At 43.6% G+C, this 22,324-nt stretch overlaps 1 protein-coding gene across 1 annotated transcript in view; it reads left to right on the top strand.

Annotated features, from left to right (window-relative positions):
- LOC109905262 (FERM and PDZ domain-containing protein 4-like) overlaps positions 1-22,324 on the top strand; it is a 64,430-nt gene that overhangs the window by 29,849 nt on the left and 12,257 nt on the right. The window contains exons 2-7 of the mRNA XM_031801100.1: positions 820-933; positions 14,730-14,890; positions 15,216-15,318; positions 18,412-18,457; positions 21,212-21,316; positions 21,834-21,941. Coding sequence (XP_031656960.1) covers positions 820-933; positions 14,730-14,890; positions 15,216-15,318; positions 18,412-18,457; positions 21,212-21,316; positions 21,834-21,941 — 637 coding nt within the window. The remainder of the gene's footprint in view (positions 1-819; positions 934-14,729; positions 14,891-15,215; positions 15,319-18,411; positions 18,458-21,211; positions 21,317-21,833; positions 21,942-22,324) is intronic.

The raw sequence follows: 22,324 nt of genomic DNA, 5'->3' as shown, positions 1-22,324 counted from the left end.
GTAATGTAGGGCTTCCCTCACGCCCTTTTTCATGACAGCTTGCAGCCATGTGAGTGCTAGCCAGCTACCGACCATAACAATAAGCTAGCAACAACACAAACAAACAAACTCTTAAGCTACAAGTAGTTACACACAGACTATACTAAACAAGTTACATTTCTCACCTGTGATGAAATGTTTTCCACACACTTAGCGACGTATGTGTAGCCTATAGACACCGGGTCCCAACACTTCTCACTCTCCCATGCCAAATAGCCTGAAGCCACAGGGCTCTTCTCGCAGACTCTATTTCCCTACGTGGGAGTAAAACGTAGGTTGGGTATTTTCACCTGGTACATTGAATAGACCAGAATCTTTTCGGCATGTTTTGTGATTTCTGTATAACAAAAATAGACAACAAAGTTGTCTCTTTTACAATTAGGGGTCAATTGCAAATAATGTTTTCCCAATTTGTGAGCGTAGTCGAGGGCAATTCTTTATTATTATGTGAATATTGACTCGGCGTATAGGAATTTGTCATTACTCTACAAGGCTCTGCATGGTCAATCCGACATCTGCAGTGGCCGTACAGCATTTACTGCGATGTGGCCTCCACAGAAGTCAAGGCCTTCATACTTGCGCTTTGCGGAACAGAGCAGAGCTGTTGTCAAGGAAATAGGTTTGTGTTTATATATGAACTCCCACACCTACCTACCATCAACCAATCATGTCAAAGCAGAGCTATACAGAGCCCTCCAATGTTACAAAATTTGGGAGGAGCAAGGCGATGACACTACTGTAAGTCTGATATGGCTGACCTCCTCTTCTCCTCCTCTACAGCCATAGGACCAAGTCATCAGGCTGGCTGCCGCCTGGCACCTGCAGCACTGCACATGGACCCCCCAATGGATGGGACATGGCCACCAATAGAGACGGGAGAGACTTCTACATCAAGTAAGTGAGCTGAGATGGGAGGGGAGGGGAGGAGACAAGTGGAGAGGAGAGGAAAATAGGAGAAGAAAAGAGAAGAGGAAAAGAGGAGTGGAAAATAGCAGAGGAGATGAAAAGAGGAGAGGAAAAGAGGAGAGAATATGAGAGGAAAAGAGGAGAGGAAAGGAAAGAGGAGAGGGGGAGAGGAAAAGAGGAGAGAATAGGAGAGGAAAGGAAGAGAGGAGAGGAAAAAAGAGAAGAGGAGAAGAGATGAAAAAATTAGAGAAAAAGAGTAGAGGAGAGGAAAAGAGCAGAGGAGAGGAAAAGAGGAGTGGAAAAGAGAGGAAAAGAGAAGAGAAGAGAATAGGAGAGGGAAAGAGGAGAGAATAGGAGAGGGAAAAAGGAGAGAGGCTCTCTCTCTCAGTCCCAGATGTTTTGGAGGCTTTTGGTAACCTGTGATTATTCTAGCCACGTCATTGCTAGTGCCTCCACTCTCTCTCTCTCTCCCCATCCATCATTCAGAATACTGATTCTCCATTTCCTTCTTTTTCTGCGCACAGACACATGCCCTGCCCTTCCCGCACACACTGTATCTCACACACACAGACACATGGCCTGCCCGCACACACTCTCTCACACACCCACTCACACACCCACACACACAGACACATGCCCTGCCAGCCCACACTCTCTCTCTCACACACAAGCACACATACACACACAGACACCTGCCTTGCCCGTACACACTCTCTCACACACACACACACTCACAGACAAACACACACTCACAGACACGCTCCAGCCTCCTCACTGTAGCTTGCTCTTCGGAGCAGAGAAGTAAAGCCTAATTGTTTTCCGGCTCCTGAAGAATTCATCCGCAGAGGGACTTATTTAGATCTCTATGAGACTGCAGGTAGCTGTGGAGATGCCGGGGTGACGTAGCTGTGGAGATGCCAGGGTGACGTAGCTGTGGAGATGCCGGGGTGACGTAGCTGTGGAGATGCCAGGGTGACGTAGCTGTGGAGATGCCAGGGTGACGTAGCTGTGGAGATGCCAGGGTGACGTAGCTGTGGAGATGCCAGGGTGACGTAGCTGCGGAGATGCCAGGGTGACGTAGCTGTGGAGATGCCATGGTGTAGTAGCTGTGGAGATGCCAGGGTGTAGTAGCTGTGGAAATTCCAGGGTGACGTAGCTGTGGAGATGCCAGGGTGACGTAGCTGTGGAGATGCCAGGGTGACGTAGCTGTGGAGATGCCAGGGTAACGTAGCTGTGGAGATGCCATGGTGTAGTAGCTGTGGAGATGCCAGGGTGAAGTAGCTGTGGAGATGCCAGGGTAACGTAGCTGTGGAGATGCCAGGGTAACGTAGCTGTGGAGATGCCAGGGTGTAGTAGCTATGGAGATGCCAGGGTGATGTAGCTGTGGAGACGCCAGGGTGACATAGCTGTGGAGATGCCATGGTGTAGTAGCTGTGGAGATGCCAAGGTAACGTAGCTGTGGAGATGCCAGGGTAACGTAGCTGTGGAGATGCCATGGTGTAGTAGCTGTGGAGATGCCAGGGTGACGTAGCTGTGGAGATGCCAGGGTGTAGTAGCTGTGGAGATGCCAGGGTAACGTAGCTGTGGAGATGCCAGGGTGTAGTAGCTGTGGAGATGCCAGGGTGACGTAGCTGTGGAGACGCCAGGGTGACATAGCTGTGGAGATGCCATGGTGTAGTAGCTGTGGACATGCCAGGGTAACGTAGCTGTGGAGATGCCATGGTGACGTAGCTGTGGAGATGCCATGGTGTAGTAGCTGTGGAGATGCCAGGGTGTAGTAGCTGTGGAGATGCCAGGGTGACATAGCTGTGGAGATGCCAGGGTGACGTAGCTGTGGAGATGCCATGGTGTAGTAGTTTTGGAGATGCCAGGGTGTAGTAGCTGTGGAAATGCCAGGGTGTAGTAGCTGTGGAGATGCCAGGGTAACGTAGCTGTGGAAATGCCAGGGTGACGTAGCTGTGGAGATGCCAAGGTAACGTAGCTGTGGAGATGCCATGGTGTAGTACCTTTGGAGATGCCAGGGTGTAGTAGCTGTGGAAATGCCAGGGTGTAGTAGCTGTGGAGATGCCAGGGTAAAGTAGCTGTGGAGATGCCAGGGTGACGTAGCTGTGGAGATGCCAGGGTGATGAGCTGTGGAGATGCCAGGGTGACGTAGCTGCGGAGATGCCAGGGTGACATAGCTGTGGAGATGCCAGGGTGACGTAGCTGTGGAGATGCCAGGGTAATGTAGCTGTGGAGATGCCATGGTGTAGTAGCTGTGGAGATGCCAGGGTGACGTAGCTGTGGAGATGCCAGGGTAACGTAGCTGTGGAGATGCCAGGGTGTAGTAGCTGTGGAGATGCCAGGGTAACGTAGCTGTGGAGATGCCAGGGTGTAGTAGCTGTGGAGATGCCAGTGTGACGTAGCTGTGGAGATGCCAGGGTGACATAGCTGTGGAGATGCCATGGTGTAGTAGCTGTGGAGATGCCATGGTGTAGTAGCTGTGGACATGCCAGGGTAACGTAGCTGTGGAGATGCCATGGTGACGTAGCTGTGGAGATGCCATGGTGTAGTAGCTGTGGAGATGCCAGGGTGTAGTAGCTGTGGAGATGCCAGGGTGACGTAGCTGTGGAGATGCCAGGGTGACGTAGCTGTGGAGATGCCATGGTGTAGTAGCTGTGGAGATGCCACGGTGTAGTAGATGTGGAGATTTCATGGTGTAGTAGCTGTGGATATACCAGGGTGACATAGCTTTGGAGATACCATGGTGACGTAGCTGTGGAGATGCCAGGGTAAAGTAGCTGTGGAGATGCCAGGGTAACGTAGCTGTGGAGATGCCAGGGTAAAGTAGCTGTGGAGATGCCATCGTGTAGTAGCTGTGGAGATGCCAGGGTGACGTAGCTGTGGAGATGCCAGGGTGTAGTAGCTGTGGAGATGCCAGATGTAGTAGCTGTGGAGATGCCAGGGTAAAGTAGCTGTGGAGATGCCAGGGTAAAGTAGCTGTGGAGATGCCATGGTGTAGTAGCTGTGGAGATGCCAGGGTGACGTAGCTGTGGAGATGCCAGGGTGTAGTAGCTGTGGAGATGCCAGGGTAACGTAGCTATGGAGATGCTAGGGTGACGTAGCTGTGGAGATGCCAGGGTAACGTAGCTGTGGAGATGCCAGGGTGTAGTAGCTGTGGAGATGCCAGGGTAACGTAGCTGTGGAGATGCCAGGGTGTAGTAGCTGTGGAGATGCCAGTGTGACGTAGCTGTGGAGATGCCAGGGTGACATAGCTGTGGAGATGCCATGGTGTAGTAGCTGTGGAGATGCCATGGTGTAGTAGCTGTGGACATGCCAGGGTAACGTAGCTGTGGAGATGCCATGGTGACGTAGCTGTGGAGATGCCATGGTGTAGTAGCTGTGGAGATGCCAGGGTGTAGTAGCTGTGGAGATGCCAGGGTGACGTAGCTGTGGAGATGCCAGGGTGACGTAGCTGTGGAGATGCCATGGTGTAGTAGCTGTGGAGATGCCACGGTGTAGTAGATGTGGAGATTTCATGGTGTAGTAGCTGTGGATATACCAGGGTGACATAGCTTTGGAGATACCATGGTGACGTAGCTGTGGAGATGCCAGGGTAAAGTAGCTGTGGAGATGCCAGGGTAACGTAGCTGTGGAGATGCCAGGGTAAAGTAGCTGTGGAGATGCCATCGTGTAGTAGCTGTGGAGATGCCAGGGTGACGTAGCTGTGGAGATGCCAGGGTGTAGTAGCTGTGGAGATGCCAGATGTAGTAGCTGTGGAGATGCCAGGGTAAAGTAGCTGTGGAGATGCCAGGGTAAAGTAGCTGTGGAGATGCCATGGTGTAGTAGCTGTGGAGATGCCAGGGTGACGTAGCTGTGGAGATGCCAGGGTGTAGTAGCTGTGGAGATGCCAGGGTAACGTAGCTATGGAGATGCTAGGGTGACGTAGCTGTGGAGATGCCAGGGTGACGTAGCTGTGGAGATGCCAGGGTAACGTAGCTGTGGAAATGCTAGGGTGTAGTAGCTTTGGAGATGCCAGGGTGACATAGCTGTGGAGATGCCATGGTAACGTAGCTGTGAAGATGCCACGGTGACATAGCTGTGGAGATGCCAGAGTGATGTAGCTGTGGAGATGCCAGAGTGTAGTAGCTTTTGAGATGCCAGGGTGACGTAGCTGTGGAGATGCCATGGTGACGTAGCTGTGGAGATACCATGGAACAGTGTTATCAGCATCATCAATCTTTTGCCAGTTCAGGATTTCTGAGGAGGACTACAGGTAAAATCTCTCTTTCTGACTGTGGTTTCGCTGTAGTGTCATGTACTGTAGAGTGTTGTACTGTAGAGTACTGTACTGCAGAGTACTGTACTATACTGTAGTGTACTGTAGTGTACTGTTGTGTCCTGTAGTGTACTGTCTGTAGAGTAGAGTAGTGTAGTGTAATGTACTGTTCTGTACATGCGTGTAGTGTACTCTTCTGTATAGTAGATAAGTGTGGTATAATGTACTGTGCTGTACTTTAGCGTACTGTAGTGTACTGTAGTGTACTGTAGTGTACTGTGCTGTAGTGTACCCTTTTGTAATGTAGTATACCGTTCTGTTCTGTAGTGTAGTGTACTGTTCTGTAGTGTACTGTAGTGTAGTGTACTGTACTGTGGTGTAATGTACTGTAGTGTAATGTACTGTAGTGTACTCATGTACTGTTCTGTAGTGTACTGTAGTGTACTAGTGTACTGTTCTATAGTGTACTGTAGTGTACTAGTTTACTGTTCTGTAGTATACTAGTTTACTGTTCTGTAGTATACTAGTTTACTGTTCTGTAGTGTACTGTACTATACTGTAGTGTTCTGTGGTGTACTGTGGTGTAGTGTACTGTAGTGTAGTGTACTATAGTGTAGTGCACTGTAGAGTACTGTAGTGTACTGTACTGTAGTGTACTGTTCTTTACCATAGTGTACCGTACTATACTGCAGTGTACTGCGGTGTATCATTTTGTAATGTAGTGTAGCTTTCTGTACTGTAGTGTACTGTAGTGTACTTTAGTGTAGTCTACTGTCGTGTAGTGTACTGTTCCTTACCATAGTGTACTATAGTGTACTGTTGTGTACTGTACTATACTGCAGTGTACGGTTGTGTACTGTACTGTACTGTACGTTTTTGTAATGTAGTGTACCGTTCTGTACTGTAGTGTTCTGTACTGTAGTGTTCTGTACTGTAGTGTTCTGTACTGTACTGTACTGTAGTGTAGTGTACTGTACTGTACTGTACTGTACTGTAGTGTACTGTACTGTACTGTACTGTACTGTAGTGTACTGTACTGTACTGTACTGTAGTGTACTGTAGTGTTCTGTACTGTACTGTAGTGTACTGTACTGTACTGTACTGTACTGTAGTGTACTGTAGTGTTCTGTACTGTACTGTACTGTACTGTAGTGTTCTGTACTGTACTGTACTGTACTGTAGTGTACTGTACTGTACTGTAGTGTACTGTACTGTACTGTACTGTACTGTACTGTACTGTACTGTACTGTACTGTACTGTACTGTACTGTACTGTAGTGTACTGTACTGTACTGTACTGTAGTGTACTGTACTGTACTGTAGTGTTCTGTACTGTAGTGTTCTGTACTGTAGTGTTCTGTAGTGTACTGTAGTGTACTGTACTGTACTGTAGTGTACTGTACTGTACTGTAGTGTACTGTACTGTACTGTAGTGTTCTGTACTGTAGTGTTCTGTACTGTAGTGTTCTGTAGTGTACTGTATTGTACTGTACTGTACTGTAGTGTACTGTAGTGTAGTGTATTGTACTTTAGTGTACTGTAGTGTAGTGTAGTGTACTGTACTGTACTGTAGTGTACTGTAGTGTAGTGTATTGTACTTTAGTGTACTGTAGTGTAGTGTAGTGTACTGTAGTGTAGTGTATTGTAATGTAGTGTACTGTACTGTAGTGTAATGTAGTGTATTGTACTGTAATGTAGTGTACTGTTGTGTAGTGTACTGTTCTTTACCATCGTGTACTGTATTGTAATGTAGTGTACTGTAATGTAGTGTAATGTACTGTAGTGTAATGTAGTGTATTGTACTGTAATGTAGTGTACTGTTGTGTAGTGTACTGTATTGGGACTACAAAGCACAGTGTAACAAGTGAGGGCTGCTTCTTCATCTCTTATGATGTTTCTGTAGGAGGATGTATTTTATTCTGCTCTCCTCTCCCAGCAGTGATGTTGAAGCAGTATAAATATGACAGCCTGCATCGACAAGATTCCCAGACCCACCCTGGCATTCTTACTTCCCTATCTCTTCATGCATAACACAATGCATTCTAATTTAGATCCAGTATGTACTCATAGAATATATATATATATATATATATATATATACATACAGTATATATTAAAAACCCTGCTGTTTTACATACAGTAGAAAAGGTGTACACATCATTTCCCTTGTGATTACATGTAGCTGCCATATAAGGGAAACATGTTATAATTATGATGCTTTGCATTGACATAGGCCCAGTAGGAAATAGTCTGGGGAACTATTGACACATGGGCTAGAGAGCTTGAATGGCGTGACGGCAGAGAGGTTACATAAGAGCAGTGCTCCAGAGGAGGACAGAGTGTATTGGATGCAGAGAGTCTGTCTGTACGAGACACATCACTGAGGCTCGTTTGGCTCTAACCTACTGTAGTCTTGCTTTGACTCTAACCCAGCCATGCTTTGGCTCTACTATAGTCTTGCTTTGACTGTAAACTAGCCTTGCTTTGGCTCTAAACTAGCCTTGATTTGACTCTAACCTAGCCTTGATTTGACTCTAACCTAGCCTTGCTTCGACTGTAACCTAGCCTTGCTTTGGTGCTAACCTTGCTTTGACTCTAACCTAGCCTTGCTTTGACTCTAACCTAGCCTTGCTTCGACTGTAACCTAGCCTTGCTTTGGTGCTAATCTAGCCTTGCTTTGGCTCTAACCTAGCCTTGCTTTGACTCTAACCTAGCCTTGCTTTGACTCTAACCTAGCCTTGCTTTGACTCTAACCTAGCCTTGCTTTGACTCTAACCTAGCCTTGCTTTGACTCTAACCTAGCCTTGCTTTGACTCTAATCTAGTCTTGCTTTGACTCTAACCTAGCCTTGCTTTGACTCTAACCTAGCCTTGCTTTGACTCTAACCTAGCCTTGCTTTGACTCTAACCTAGCCTTGCTTCGACTGTAACCTAGCCTTGCTTTGGCTCTAACCTTGCTTTGACTCTAACCTAGCCTTGCTTTGACTCTAACCTAGCCTTGCTTCGACTGTAACCTAGCCTTGCTTTGGTGCTAACCTTGCTTTGGCTCTAACCTAGCCTTGCTTTGACTCTAAACTAGCCTTGCTTTTACTCTAACCTAGCCTTGCTTTGACTGTAAAAAATATTTGACATTTCGTAGCATATTAGGAGAATTTACGCAGCAGGTTAGGAAAATGTGGTTAAGGTTAGGAAAAGAGTTAGGATTAGTTAAAATGCGAGAAAAAAATATACTTTTGACGTTCATTTGACAAAAGCTGGATCCCCTTTAGGACCCCTAGATTACATGGTTGCATTCAAGACAAGGCCATTTTTATTGATCTGTTGTCAGTCGAGTAGGCTACCATCATATTAAAAAAGATTCTGCTAATATCATATAACGTGTAGTAGAATTACATGAAATGTTTATCAAATGCAACATTTTTTCCAGTATAAAGGAAGGAAACATCTCTGATATAGTCTGTAAGCCTATGCCACCATGCATTTATTAATAGCCTAAATTATCATTATCCAATCTACTCATCACATTAGGAATAGTAGGCTTACATTAATCTACAGATGCGATGATAGAGGCATGCAATCCTTTGTTATAAATATGCATTTTTATAGTGAAAAAAATTTGCTTCCCCAAAACTTACCTGACACATGCTAATAATCAGACCAAAAGCTATCTAGCTAGATTATTTTGTGTACAGTGATGTGGTTAACACCTGGTTAGCTTAAAACCTCTTAGCGCACAAATACCGTTATTGGGATCAAAATCGACAACATCCGGTGACGCTGGAGCGTGCCAAATTCAAATGACAAAATTGTAATATTAAACATTCATGAACATACAAGTGTCCTACATCATTTAAAAGTTTAACTTCTTGTTAATCCACCCGCTTTGTCAGATTTCAAAAACGCTTTATGGCGAAAGCACACCATGCGATTATCTGAGGACAGCGCCAACATACAAAAGCATTAAAAACATTTTCCAAACCAGCATAGGCATCACAAAAGTCAGAAATAGCGATAAAATAAATCACTTACCTTAGAAAATCTTCCTCTGTTTGCAATCCCAAGGGTCCCAGCTACACATCAAATGGTTGTTTTGTTCAATAAAGTCCTTCTTTATATCCCAGAAAAGTCAGTTTAGTTGGCGTGTTTGATTCAGTAATCCACCCGTTCCACTAGTTCAACATGCATACAAAGGAATCCCAAAAGCTACCAATAAACTTTTTCCAAACAACGTTTCTAATCAATCCTCAGGTACCCTAATATGTAAATAAATGATACAATTGAATTAAGATGGAGAACAGTGTGTTCATTACCGGAGGTAAATAACGAAGTGCGCGCCCTCATCCACGCGCGCCACAAGACTACAATCCAAATGAGAGCCACTTTGAAAAACTACAAATTCTAGCATTTTTTTTTTAAACAAGCCTGAAACCCTTTCTTAAGACTGTTGACATCTAGTGGAAGCCCTATGAACTGCAATCTGGGAGGTATTCCTTTGAATCTCGCGTAAACAAGGATTTCAATGGGTGGTCTCCTCAAAAAAATTATTCTGGATGATTTTCCTCAGATTTTCGCCTGCCATATTAGTCCTGTTATACCCACATACATTATTTTAACAGGTTTAGAAACGTCAGCGTATTTTCTATCCAATGCTACCAATTATATGCATATTCTAGCTTCTGGGCCTGAATGACAGGCAGTTTACTTTGGGCACGTCAGTCATCCGAATTTACGAACACTGCCCCCGGCCCTAAAGAAGTTTTTAACAGCTAACCTAAACTCAAATTCAGTCAGACTTGACTTTCCAGTGATGAAATGATCATAACCCTGTACTGACAGCTCAGGTTCAGGTCCTGACGGACAAAAAGGTTTCTTTGCTTTTCTGACAGCTCTTGAGATTTATCTCATTGGTATCATGATTGCGGGGAATCTGTAAACATATTTTTCCCATTGTCTTTCCTGCCTTGTTAGAGCAGCCAAATACTCCACAGAAAATGACTGTGGTGATAAATCAACTCATTTTAGGCACTGTTATCATGCAGTGTGGAGTAGCCACTCGGCTGTTGTTGGAAGAATTCATGCGGTGGTCTTCCAACATGGCCACCATTAGGAGTCGTACGTCAACTGCAAGCCTATATGTTGTAATGTCAATGCTGAAACTCGAGACGGTGGATGGTGGTTGGAAGAGCGCGCTTGTTTGAAATAGAAAAGCTTTGCGGTAGTTGATAAAGCAGACCATCAAGATGAAGCAGCTGATTTATAAGCGGGATGCACTGTTGAGTGCTACATTCCCGAGGGGTTCATGCTGATTGTACCGAGATTGTGACAGATGGTTAAATGGCGTCCCTTGGGAAGGCAAGAACAAGATGTATGTGAGGAGAAGTACAGAATTATCATAAGGAGACTTATACTTGGAATACGGAGGAGGAAAGAAGGGGAAAAAGAGAGACAGAGAAGGTCTAAGCGGGTGGAAGAAGGTGAGCTTGAGTCGGTTAAAAATGGCAGAAAAAAGGGAGATGGTTTGTTAAAGAAGAATGGTAGAAAGTGTAAGCAGAGTGAGCTGAAGACATGAGGATAAATAGAAGAGAATGAGGGTGAAGTATCGGAGATGGTTGGTGTGGTGAAGTTCTCGGAGCACGAGGCTTGCACCGAGGGTCAGGATAAAGATGAGTCTGTGGCAATAGGAGTGAAGTTTTTGGAAAAGCAGACCCTTGCTTTTTGGCTGATTCATTTGTGGTTTCAGGGTGGGTAAAAACCGAGTTTGGTGCTGTGGAATCAGTGAGGTTAACCAGAAGTGGTTTTGTGATATTTGTTTGTGTTAAACGAATGGGGGCAAGACATGTGCTTTCAAGAAAAGGGTGCGTCTGGTTCGCGCCCAGGTCGGGGAGAGGGGACGGACGTAAAGTCTATACTGTTACATTGGTGCCGTGACCCAAAAGGGGGTTGAGTGTAGCCGATGTGAAATGGCTAGCTAGTTAGCGGTTAGCGGTGGTGCGCGCTAGTGGCGTTTCAATCGGTGACCTCACTTGCTCTGAGACCTTGAAGTAGTGGTTCCCCTTGCCCTGCAAGGGCAGTGGCTTTTGTGGAGCGATGGGTAACGATGCTTCGAGGGTGACTGTTGACATGTGCAGAGCGTCTCTGGTTCGCGCCCAGGTCGGGGTTCGTGGGGACGGAGGTAAAGTCTATACTGTTACATAGGCGTAGTGTTAGAGGGTAGGGTAGTTGGTTATTTATTTATTTTTTCAGCCTAGTTGTACTCCAGTCTAGTAAGTGGCGGTAATGCAACATTTATTGGATGCCAACCGCCATTAAACCTCATTGAAGAAGAAGAAGTGCTGAAACTCACACTACAAATTCGAAGTCAATTTGTCTCAGTGGCACCTTGGTGAATTTGAATGTAATTCGAATACAATATGTTACAATCGTAACCTAAAGCAAGCGAAACAACCATATAACATGCCTCACAATGTGGTTGAAATGTCAGAAGACGTGTGCCATAGGCCTCCATGTAAATGTTGAGAAAGACCCTAGCTGCAACCTCCCTGCTCTCGCTCAGTGCCTTGAAAGATTAATTGTGGGTATTCAGTGGCGAGTGGAACATGTGTCAGAAATGACTGTGAATTACACACTGGCTCCTCAGCCAACCCATGAGCCTAATTACCCAGCACAGTGGGCACCATGGAGAGAGCTGCTACTGCTGCTGCTGCTACTGCCTTGGATGCTACAATCCTGCTCCTGGAGAGGGGAATTGGAGAAGGGAAAGCTGGAGGAAAATACAGAAAGATGCAAAGCTACAAAACAGCAAACTGTTTTCTTAACTGCTTACATGGTATAAACAATGTACCTGCCAATGTAAAGGCTGCTATCATTTGCGCACTGGACATGATCTACAAATGCACATATTCAACAGTGGTGGAAAAAGTACCCACATTTCACACTTGAGTAAAAGTGAAGATACTTGAATAAAAGTCCAAAATAATTTGGTTTAAAATATACTTAACTATCAAAAGTAAAACAAAAAGTATAAATCATTTCAAATTCCTTATATTAAGCAAACAAGATGGCACCATTTCACCAGTGGCACACTCCAACATTCAGACATTATTTACAAACGAAGCCTGTGTGTTTCCTGAGTCCACCAGATCAGAGGCAGTCGGGATGACCAGGGATGTTCTGTTGAAACGTGTGTGAATTGGACCATTTTCCTGTCCTGCTAAGTACTCAAAATGTAGCGAGTACTTTTGGGTGTCAAGGTAAATGTATTGAGTAAAAAGTACAATATTTTCTTAATGAATGTTGTAAAAGTATTCAAAAATATAAATAGTGAAGTAAAAGACAGATACCCCCCAAAATTACTTTTCTTAAAATTTATTTTACCTTTATTTAACTAGACAAGTCAGTTAAAAACAAATTCTTATTTTCAATGACTGCCTAGGAACAGTGGGTTACTGCCTGTTCAGGGGCAGAACGACAGATTTGTACCTTGTCAGGTTGGGGATTTGAACTTACAACCTTCCGGTTACTAGTCCAACGCTCTAAACACTAGGCTACCCTGCCGCCCCTTAATAACTGTACTTATTTTTTGTTAAGTACTTTACACCACTGGTATTCAACACAGTTAGCATGGTAGTCCAATTGAATAGCAGTGCATTTACATAGAGAATATGTAAATGAATATCAACTAATTCAATTCAACGTTGACTAGTTGAAATGAGAGGGGGAAATCAGGGTTTGAGGTAGATTGAGTAACAGTCAGTGAGTGACAGGTTGGCCAACCACAGTGGTGCCACAGGTTAGACATGATCCCAATCTCTGTTTGAACCTCAGGACCTTTTACCGACCCCTCTCTGGCACTTCACTAACCATCCCCATAATGCACCACCTCACACAGGCCAATTGTCTCATTGGCTAATGGCCACAGTGTTTATTTCGGGTTTCCAGTGTGCCTGAATAATCACGTGCATGTAAGACGCTGCCATATACTGTTTTAATGCTGAATCTTGAAAGGCATGGAGTACATTTTCTGTGTCAGTATGTGTGTGGGTTTTGTTTGAGATGTTCGTATTAAGAGTGGCAGTGAGCGTTGGCTGCAGGAAGATAAAATGGCAGCTTGATTGTCATCGCCCACGTGTTCTATTTCGAGGCATGGCAGTAGTTTGTAATTTCAGACTAAATGCTGCTTTTCAGCGTTGAACGTTTAAGGATCTTAATAGACTGGTTCATATCGAAGAGACATTTAATGCTGTACTCCTACTGTATTTTGTTTTGATTTATAGAATCATCTGGCCAAAGTTACAGCAGTATTTCATAGAATGGAATCTTGGTGCATGTAGATTTTTACATACATTGTTACATAGATTTTGAACCCATTTTTGGCCCATTTTCATTTTGGATATCCTGAATCACACATCTGTTTTAAATAGGAAATGTATGGTAAAACAAATATATATAGATTTGTGTCTTTCAGCTGGTGTGTCAGTCTTTTAGTCACATTAGTAGGGTTGAAAAGCTCCCGGTAATTTACCAAAGTTACAGGAATCTTCAGTAATTTTGGTCATTAACAGAAAATCTAGGGCAATCTATCGTACCTTTGGTAATTTATACACTCTTAGAAAAAAGGGTTCCAGAAGGGTTCTTTGGCTGACCCCATTGTAGAACCCTTTTTAGTTCCATATAGAGGACTCTGTGGAAAGGGTTCTACCTGGAACCAAAAAGGGTTCTTCAAAGGGTTCTCCTATGAGGACAGCTGAAGAACCCTTTTAGGTTCTAGATAGCATATTTTTTTCTAAGAGTATACTTGAATAACTTTTAATTTTTTTTATTCATACATAGTATTAATGTATTCTATCTGTGTCCATTTTGTCAATAAGTTTCTAGTAGCTAGACCATGTGGTTTAATAATTAATGAATTATTAAAGCATCTCATCAACAATGGAATTATTTTCAATTACCTCTGCAACTTGTCCAACTATTGACTTTTTTCTTAACTTCGACCAGTTTGACGCCAAAACATTGACAAACAATTAGTATTGACAGTAAAATATATACAAGTTTGTAAAAACATTTTAAAGGATATTTGAATGCTGAAAGCCTCATTTTAAACGCCAATGATATTCACTAAGCTGATGGATTATATTTAGGATAACGTTTTACAGCTTTGTCATTCAATATGTATTTTTAAATGATTGTAAATCTTGTTTAATTATTTCATATATTTTACATGTGATAAGGCCACACATGAGATAATTACAGACCACTGTGATCATCTGACATCCTGAAAAGGGCCACTAAACGTCTCGTGATAGATTACATAAAATCCTTGAAAGATACCACAATTCTGGTAGTTTACTGGTAAACTTTGAAAGCTTTTCAATCCTCGACTCTATAGTTGATTCATAGAAAAAGCATCTGGACACTTCCACTCAGATGCACATTTCTTTAATGTAGCTGACTTTTGGTCAGTGGATTTTCATCAGAGTGATACTATTCTTACCTGTTCTATGGTTGTCCTTCCCCTTTCTCCTCTCCCAGCCACGTGTCCCAAAGCAGCTCCTTGGAGGAGGTTCGTCTGGACGGGGACAAGTTTGTACCTCCGGCCCCCCGTAAGGTGGAGATGAAACGAGATCCAGTCCTGGGCTTTGGCTTTGTGGCAGGCAGTGAAAAACCAGTGGTGGTTCGGTCAGTCACACCAGGTAACACACCAGCCCACCTGTAAACCAATCAGCATTAATGAACCACATCTAACCAATAATGTAACATATAGCCATTAGCAACAGGAAGTAAGATTTAGTACTATCCAATGGTGACCAGATGACAAAAGATGGCGACCAATGGGTGATGACATCCAATGAAAGTCCATGTTCATGTTATTTTAATTGACCATTCACATTAGGGTACTTCATAAATTAGCCAAACTTAAGCCTAAAGGCCAGAGTACAATGAATTCAGAAAACAAAGATGAATTACTAGCTAGAAAAGTTGTAATTGATACAACTGGGGTTCCCTGTGTCTTGGTAGGAGGTCCCTCTGAGGGCAGACTGACCCCCGGAGACGAGATCATCATGATTAACGATGAGCTGGTCAGCTCCGCCCCCAGGGAGATGGTCATCGACCTCGTCAGGTACAGGATCTCAACGTCTCTAATAGCACACCCTGCTGAGTTTAGATAGGATTTATGTTTGTACTGTAGGCCAGTTCTTTCCTGGAACATTGTGATATCACGCTGTGTGTGCTTTGCCTGTCGGAGTCATTTTCATCACTCAGTGAGTCCTTAGCCGGGACAGTAGACAGTAAATGTCTAATATGAATGCATTAATGCCTGAAAAGAAACAAACTGGACATTCTACTTTTAGGATAATTCCCTCTGTATAGTTTCAATTTGAATAGCAATAATAATGTGTAGGTGAATGTAGTGCGTACAGCATTTAGCCCACTGCTGCACCATGCAGGTCCAAATGTATAGCATTATTTCCATGCGTCTTATTAGATTGATGTGTTTGGCACAGGTGAGTGAGTGAGTGAGTAGATTAGTGATTTTTTATTTTTTTTACCTTTATATAACCAAGCAAGTCAGTTAAGAACAAATTCTTATTTTCAATGACGGCCTAGGAACAGTGGGTTAACTGCCTGTTCAGGGGCAGAACGACAGATTTGTACCTTGTTAGCTCAGGAGTTTGAACTTGCAACCTTCCGGTTACTAGTCCAACGCTCTAACCACTGCCGCCCCAGTGAGTGAGTGAGTGAGTGAGTGAGTGAGTGAGTGAGTGAGTGAGTGAGTGAGTGAGTAGGTGAGTGAGTGAGTGAGTGAGTGAGTGAGTGAGTGAGTGAGTGAGTGAGTGGGTGGGTGAGTAGGTGAGTAGGTAAGTAGGTGAGTGAGTGAGTGAGTGAGTGAGTGAGTGAGTGAGTGAGTGAGTGAGTGGCTGAACGGCCAGTCCTCTCATGACCTACATGTTGTGGACTGTGGAGTGTGTCTGTACAGCAGATTAGTGCAGTGAAAAATGAGACTAAGGAGTCCAGTCCATCACTGCTCCCCTGGCCTTGCAGTGTGTTGTGCTCCCTCTCAGCAGTAAACTACTGTACCGATACAGGATTAATGGCCAGGCATGAGGCATCGCTAGAACAGATTGCTGTAACACTTTATTTGGATACCATGTCTAGATGCTCTACAGACTATCTACAAACTATCAGTTACATATCAACAAACTATCTAGTAACCCTAAACACTTACCCTAACCCTAAACTTAACCTTTACCCTAAACTTAACCCTTACCCTAAACTTAACCCTTACCCTAAACTCAACCCTTACCCTAAACTTAATCCTTACCCTGACCCTAAACGTAACCCTTACACTAATCGTTAACTTAACCCTTACCCTAACCCTAAACATAACCCTTACCCCTAACCCTAAACTTAACCCTTACCCCTAAACTTAACCCTTACCCTAACCCTAAACTTAACACTTACCCCTAACCTTAAACTTAACCCTAACCCTAAACTTAACCCTTACCCTGACCCTAAACGTAACCCTTACACTAATCGTTAACTTAACCCTTACCCTAACCCTAAACATAACCCTTACCCCTAACCCTAAACTTAACCCTTACCCCTAAACTTAACCCTTACCCTAACCCTAAACTTAACCCTTACCCTAACCCTAAACTTAACCCTTACCCCTAACCCTAAACTTAGCCCTTACCCCTAAACTTAACCCTTACCCTGACCCTAAACTTAACCCTTACCCCTAAACTTAACCCTTACCCTAACCCTAAACTTAACCCTTACCCCTAAACTTAACCCTTACCCCTAAACTTAACCCTTACCCTAACCCTAAACTTAACCCTTACCCTAACCCTAAACTTAACCCTTACCCCTAACCCTAAACTTAACCCTTACCCCTAACCCTAAACTTAACCCTTACTCCTAACCCTAAACTTAAACCTTACCCTAACCCTAAACTTAACCCTTACCCCTAACCCTAAACTTAACCCTTACCCCTAACCCTAAACTTAACCCTTACCCCTAACCCTAAACTTAACCCTTACCCCTAACCCTAAACTTAACCCTTACCCCTAACCCTAAACTTAACCCTTTCCCTGACCCTAAACTTAACCCTTACCCTAACCCTAAACTTAACCCTTACCCCTAACCCTAAACTTAACCCTTACCCCTAACCCTAAACTTAACCCTTACCCCTAACCCTAAACTTAACCCTTACCCTGACCCTAAACTTAACCCTTACCCTAACCCTAAACTTAACCCTTACCCCTAACCCTAAACTTAACCCTTACCCCTAACCCTAAACTTAACCCTTACCCTGACCCTAAACTTAACCCTTACCCTGACCCTAAACTTAACCCTTACCCTAACCCTAAACTTAACCCTTACCCTGACCCTAAACTTAACCCTTACCCTGACCCTAAACTTAACCCTTACCCTAACCCTAAACTTAACCCTTACCCCTAACCCTAAACTTAACCCTTACCCCTAACCCTAAACTTAACCCTTACCCTGACCCTAAACTTAACCCTTACCCCTAACCCTAAACTTAACCCTTACCCTAACTGTAACCTTAGCAAGCAGTTATCAACCCGATACACTACATGATCAAAAGTATGTGGACACCTGCTAGTATTACATCTCATTCCAAAATCATGGGCATTAGTATGGAGTTGGTCCCCCCCTTTGCTGCTATAACATCCTCCATTCTTCTGGGAAGGCTTTCCACTAGATGTTGGAACATTGCTGCGGGCACTTGCTTCCATTCAGCTACAAAAGCATTAGTGAGGTCGAGCACTGATGTTGGGCGATTAGGCCTGGCTCGCAGTCGATGTTCCAATTCATCCCAAACCATTTCTGAAACAGGAAAGGGATTTTATACACCTGTCAACAACGGGTGTGGCTGAAATAGCCGAAACCACTAATTTGAAGGGGTGTCCAGATACTTTTGTATGTATAGTTTAGTTTGTTGATAGTATGACCATCTGTAGAGCATCTACTGATGGACTATCCAGACTATCCAAATAAAGTGTGACCCAGATTGCTCATCTTGTTATTAACCCATCTTTGTGGGCTTATTTCTAACAGTCATAATCTGCCCACTGTAGGCAAAACAATGCATGACTCAGAGTGGATTAATCGACTTCCGCTGAATTTGACATATTTACCTTTTCAATCTATAATGATGTTTTTTGGTTTGTTTGTGTTGTGTTCCTAGGAGCTGCAAAGAATCCATTGTTTTGACAGTGGTTCTACCATACACAGTAAGTCTTCCTCCCATCTTCAAAAGTTCCATTGAAAAGATTCAGAGCAACCTCCTGGGGAAAAGATTTCAATAGACTGTTTGTCTGCGATGCTGATTGGTTTGTTGACTCTGTGAATCCGAGACAATCCGAGACATGAAACGTGGCCATATGTCTGTGCTTGCGTTGTAACAGACAGGATACTGCTGAGTGTTCCCCTGGTTAATTCACAGGGACTGCAGTCCAAACACTGAATACTGAACATGGTCCAAGTCCTCTCATGGTAGCTTCAAAACCAAGCATGAGACCCCAAGTTAGCCTGAACCTGCCATGTCAACAGTTGTTAGTACTAGGGAGGACCATGTGGTGACCGATACAATGCCACAGTAACCACTATTGAGAATGTCAGTGATATGATTTATAGAATAGTTCAATGAGATGGATTTGTGCTGTCATCACCAAAATAGACAATGATTTGAATATAATTTTGTCTATTGTGCTGTGTGTTCAAACTAGCAGAAATCATACGGTGTTGTAACCTGGCTTTCGGGAGAACATTTCAGAAGTAACCGTAGAGAAAACAATAGTGGTTTATATATTACAAAAGTAGCAATTACATCCAGAAAGGCTGCACAGAACTTGTCAAACGTATTAAATTGAATATTTCACAAACAGCTCTGAAAATGATATAATCAGAGCATTACTGTACATTCTTCTAATGATGTTTTCCTGTACAGAGACTGTCTCTATAGCCTGATAAGTGTTATCGTACTGGAAACTACTTCAACTTGAGAAGGAGCTCATCATACAGGGGCTTGTGAAAGGATTCACCCCCCCCTTGGCATTTTTCCTATTGTGTTGACATACAACCTGGAATTAAAATAGATTTTGGGGGGGGTTTGTATCATTTGATTTACACAACATGCCTACCACTTTGAAGATGCAAAATATTTTTTTATTTTGAAACAAACAAGAAATAAGACAAATAAAACTGAACATGAGGGTGCATAACTATTCACCCCCTCAAAGTCAATACTTTGTAGAGCCACCTTTTGCTGCAATTACAGCTGCAAGTCTCTTGGGGTATGTCTCTATAATCTTGGCACATCTAACCACTGGGATTTCTGCCCATTATTCAAGGCAAAACTGCTCTAGCTACTTCAAGTTGGATGGGTTCCGCTGGTGTACAGCAATCTTTAAGTCATACCACAGATTCTCATTTGGATTGAGGTCTGGGCTTTGACTAGGCCATTCCAATACCTTTAAATGTTTCCCCTGATACCACTCAAGTGTAGCTTTAGCAGTATGCTTAGGGTCATTGTCCTGCTGGAAGGTGAACCTCCGTCCCAGTCTCAAATCTCTGGAAGACTGAAACAGTTTCCCTCAAGAATTTCCCTGTATTTAGCGCCATCCATCATTCCTTCAATTCTGACCAGTTTCCCAGTCCCTGCCGATGAAAAACATCCCCACAGCATGATGCTCCACCACCATGCTTCACTGTGGGAATGCTGTTATCAGAGTGATGGGAGGTTTGCGCCAGACATGGTGTTTTCCTTGATGGCCAAAAAGCCTGGTCTGTGAGTTTTGGTGGACAGCCCTCTCTTGGCAGATTTGTTGTGGTGCCATATTCTTTCCATTTTTTAATAATGGATTTAATGGTGCTCCGTGGGATGTTCAAAGTTTCAGATATTTTTTTATAACCCAACCTTGATCTGTACTTCTCCACAACTTTGCCCCTGACCTGTTTGGAGAGCTCCCTGGTCTTCATTGAACCGCTTGTTTGGTGGTGTTGCAGAATCTGGGGCCTTTCAGAACAGGTGGATATATACTGGGATCAGGTGACAGATCATGTGACACTTAGATTGCACACAGGTGGACTTTATTTAACTAATTATGTGACTTCTGAAGGTAATTGGTTGCACCAGATCTTATTTAGGGGCTTCGTAGCAAAACAGGTGAAAACATACTGTATACACGCACCACCTTTCTGTTTTTTATTCTTTCGAATTTTTTTGAAACAAGTTCATCTTTTCATTTCACTTCACCAATTTGGACTATTTTGTGTATGTCCATTACATGAAATCCAAATAAAAATCAATTTAAATTACAGGTTGTATTGCAACAATTTTGGAAAAACGCCAAGGGGGTGAATACTTTTGCAAGGCGCTGTAAAAGCACCTTCCGTTCACTTGAGAAAGAGGGAGAAGGGGGAGAGAGAGAGAGAGAGGGGGGAGAGAGAGGGAGAGAGAGAGAGAGAGGGAGAGGCAGAAAGAGAGAGAGAGTGAGAGAGCGAGAGAGAGAGAGACAGAGAGAAAGGCCGAGAGAGGGAGAGGCAGAAAGAGAGAGAGAGAGAGTGAGAGAGAGAGAGAGAGAGAGAGGGAGAGAGAGAGAGAGAGAGAGAGAGAGAGAGAGCGAGAGAGAGAGAGAGAGAGTGAGAGAGAGAGCGAGAGAGAGAGAGAGTGACAGAGAGAAAGGCCGAGAGAGGGAGAGGCAGAAAGAGAGAGAGAGAGAGAGTGAGAGAGAGAGAGAGAGAGAGGGAGAGAGAGAGGGAGAGAGAGAGAGAGCGAGAGAGCGAGAGAGAGAGAGAGAGAGAGAGAGAGAGAGAGAGAGAGAGAGGGAGAGGCAGAAAGAGAGAGAGAGAGAGTGAGAGAGCAAGAGAGAAAAAGAGAAAAAGAGAGAGAGAAACGGCTGATTTGCTGTGACTTCTCCGAAGGGGAAGACCTGTTGCCAACAGTTTTTTAAAATTCTGTTTCTCCCACCGACCCCCACCCCTAGTCACCCAAATCTGCGTTCATCAGTGCAGCCAAAAAGGCCAAGTTAAAGTCTAATCCAGTGAAAGTCCGCTTCGCAGAGGAGGTCATCATTAACGGTCAAGTCCCGGTAAGACCTAGTGTACCTAAACCATCCATCCGTCTCTGTGTCATGTGATTGTATACCAGTGTTCTCCAAACGCTAAAAGCATGCACCAATGATAATGACTTTGAATCTTCTAATATTGCAAAATACGTTACACTGTTAAACTGTATTGGATGCAGTCATGTTCTTCTTCACATTGCCATAGTAATCATCCCCATTTCACAGTGTAACCCACTGATCAATATGGAAGACATAGTAATCATCCCCATTTCACAGTGTAGCCCACTGATCAATATGGAAGACATAGTAATCATCCCCATTTCACAGTGTAGCCCACTGATCAATATGGAAGACATAGTAATCATCCCCATTTCACAGTGTAGCCCACTGATCAATATGGAAGACATAGTAATCATCCCCATTTCACAGTGTAGCCCACTGATCAATATGGAAGACATAGTAATCATCCCCATTTCACAGTGTAGCCCACTGATCAATATGGAAGACATAGTAATCATCCCCATTTTCTTCTTATTTCCAGGAATCTGTGAAGGACAACTCTCTACTCTTCATGACAAATGTTCTGAAGGTGTACCTGGAGAACGGACAGACCAAATCCTTTAAGTTTGACAGGAACACATCCATTAAGGTATAGTACGCTGTGGCATTCACTAAGACATTGTAATGGGGACAGTGTTTCATTAAAAAAAAAATGTTTTTTTCTATTTTACCTTGCATCATTCATTCTAGAAGAGTTAATTCCTTTGAACACCGCATATCATATTATCTTTACTTCATTTGGATTCATCAGGTGTCCAAATGTGCATTACACAAAGCTCTCCCACGAAGGCACGTCAGCTGGAACTTAATTTACCTGTGAAGCATGGAGAAGTAGGCCAGGGCTTTTGTTCCTCATAAACAAAACATCTCCAAAGTGTACGGTTTTAATCTGTGTGATATTATGTAACGCCGGCCGACACAATGTCAAGTTATGCTCTGTACAATTATTATTATGGGATGTGAAAAAATCCT

The sequence above is a fragment of the Oncorhynchus kisutch genome, linkage group LG2 (assembly GCF_002021735.2).
Source record: "Oncorhynchus kisutch isolate 150728-3 linkage group LG2, Okis_V2, whole genome shotgun sequence".
Classification (NCBI taxonomy): domain Eukaryota; kingdom Metazoa; phylum Chordata; class Actinopteri; order Salmoniformes; family Salmonidae; genus Oncorhynchus; species Oncorhynchus kisutch.
Note: the sequence above shows the minus strand (reverse complement) of the source record. Positions and strands in the feature narration are given on the sequence as shown.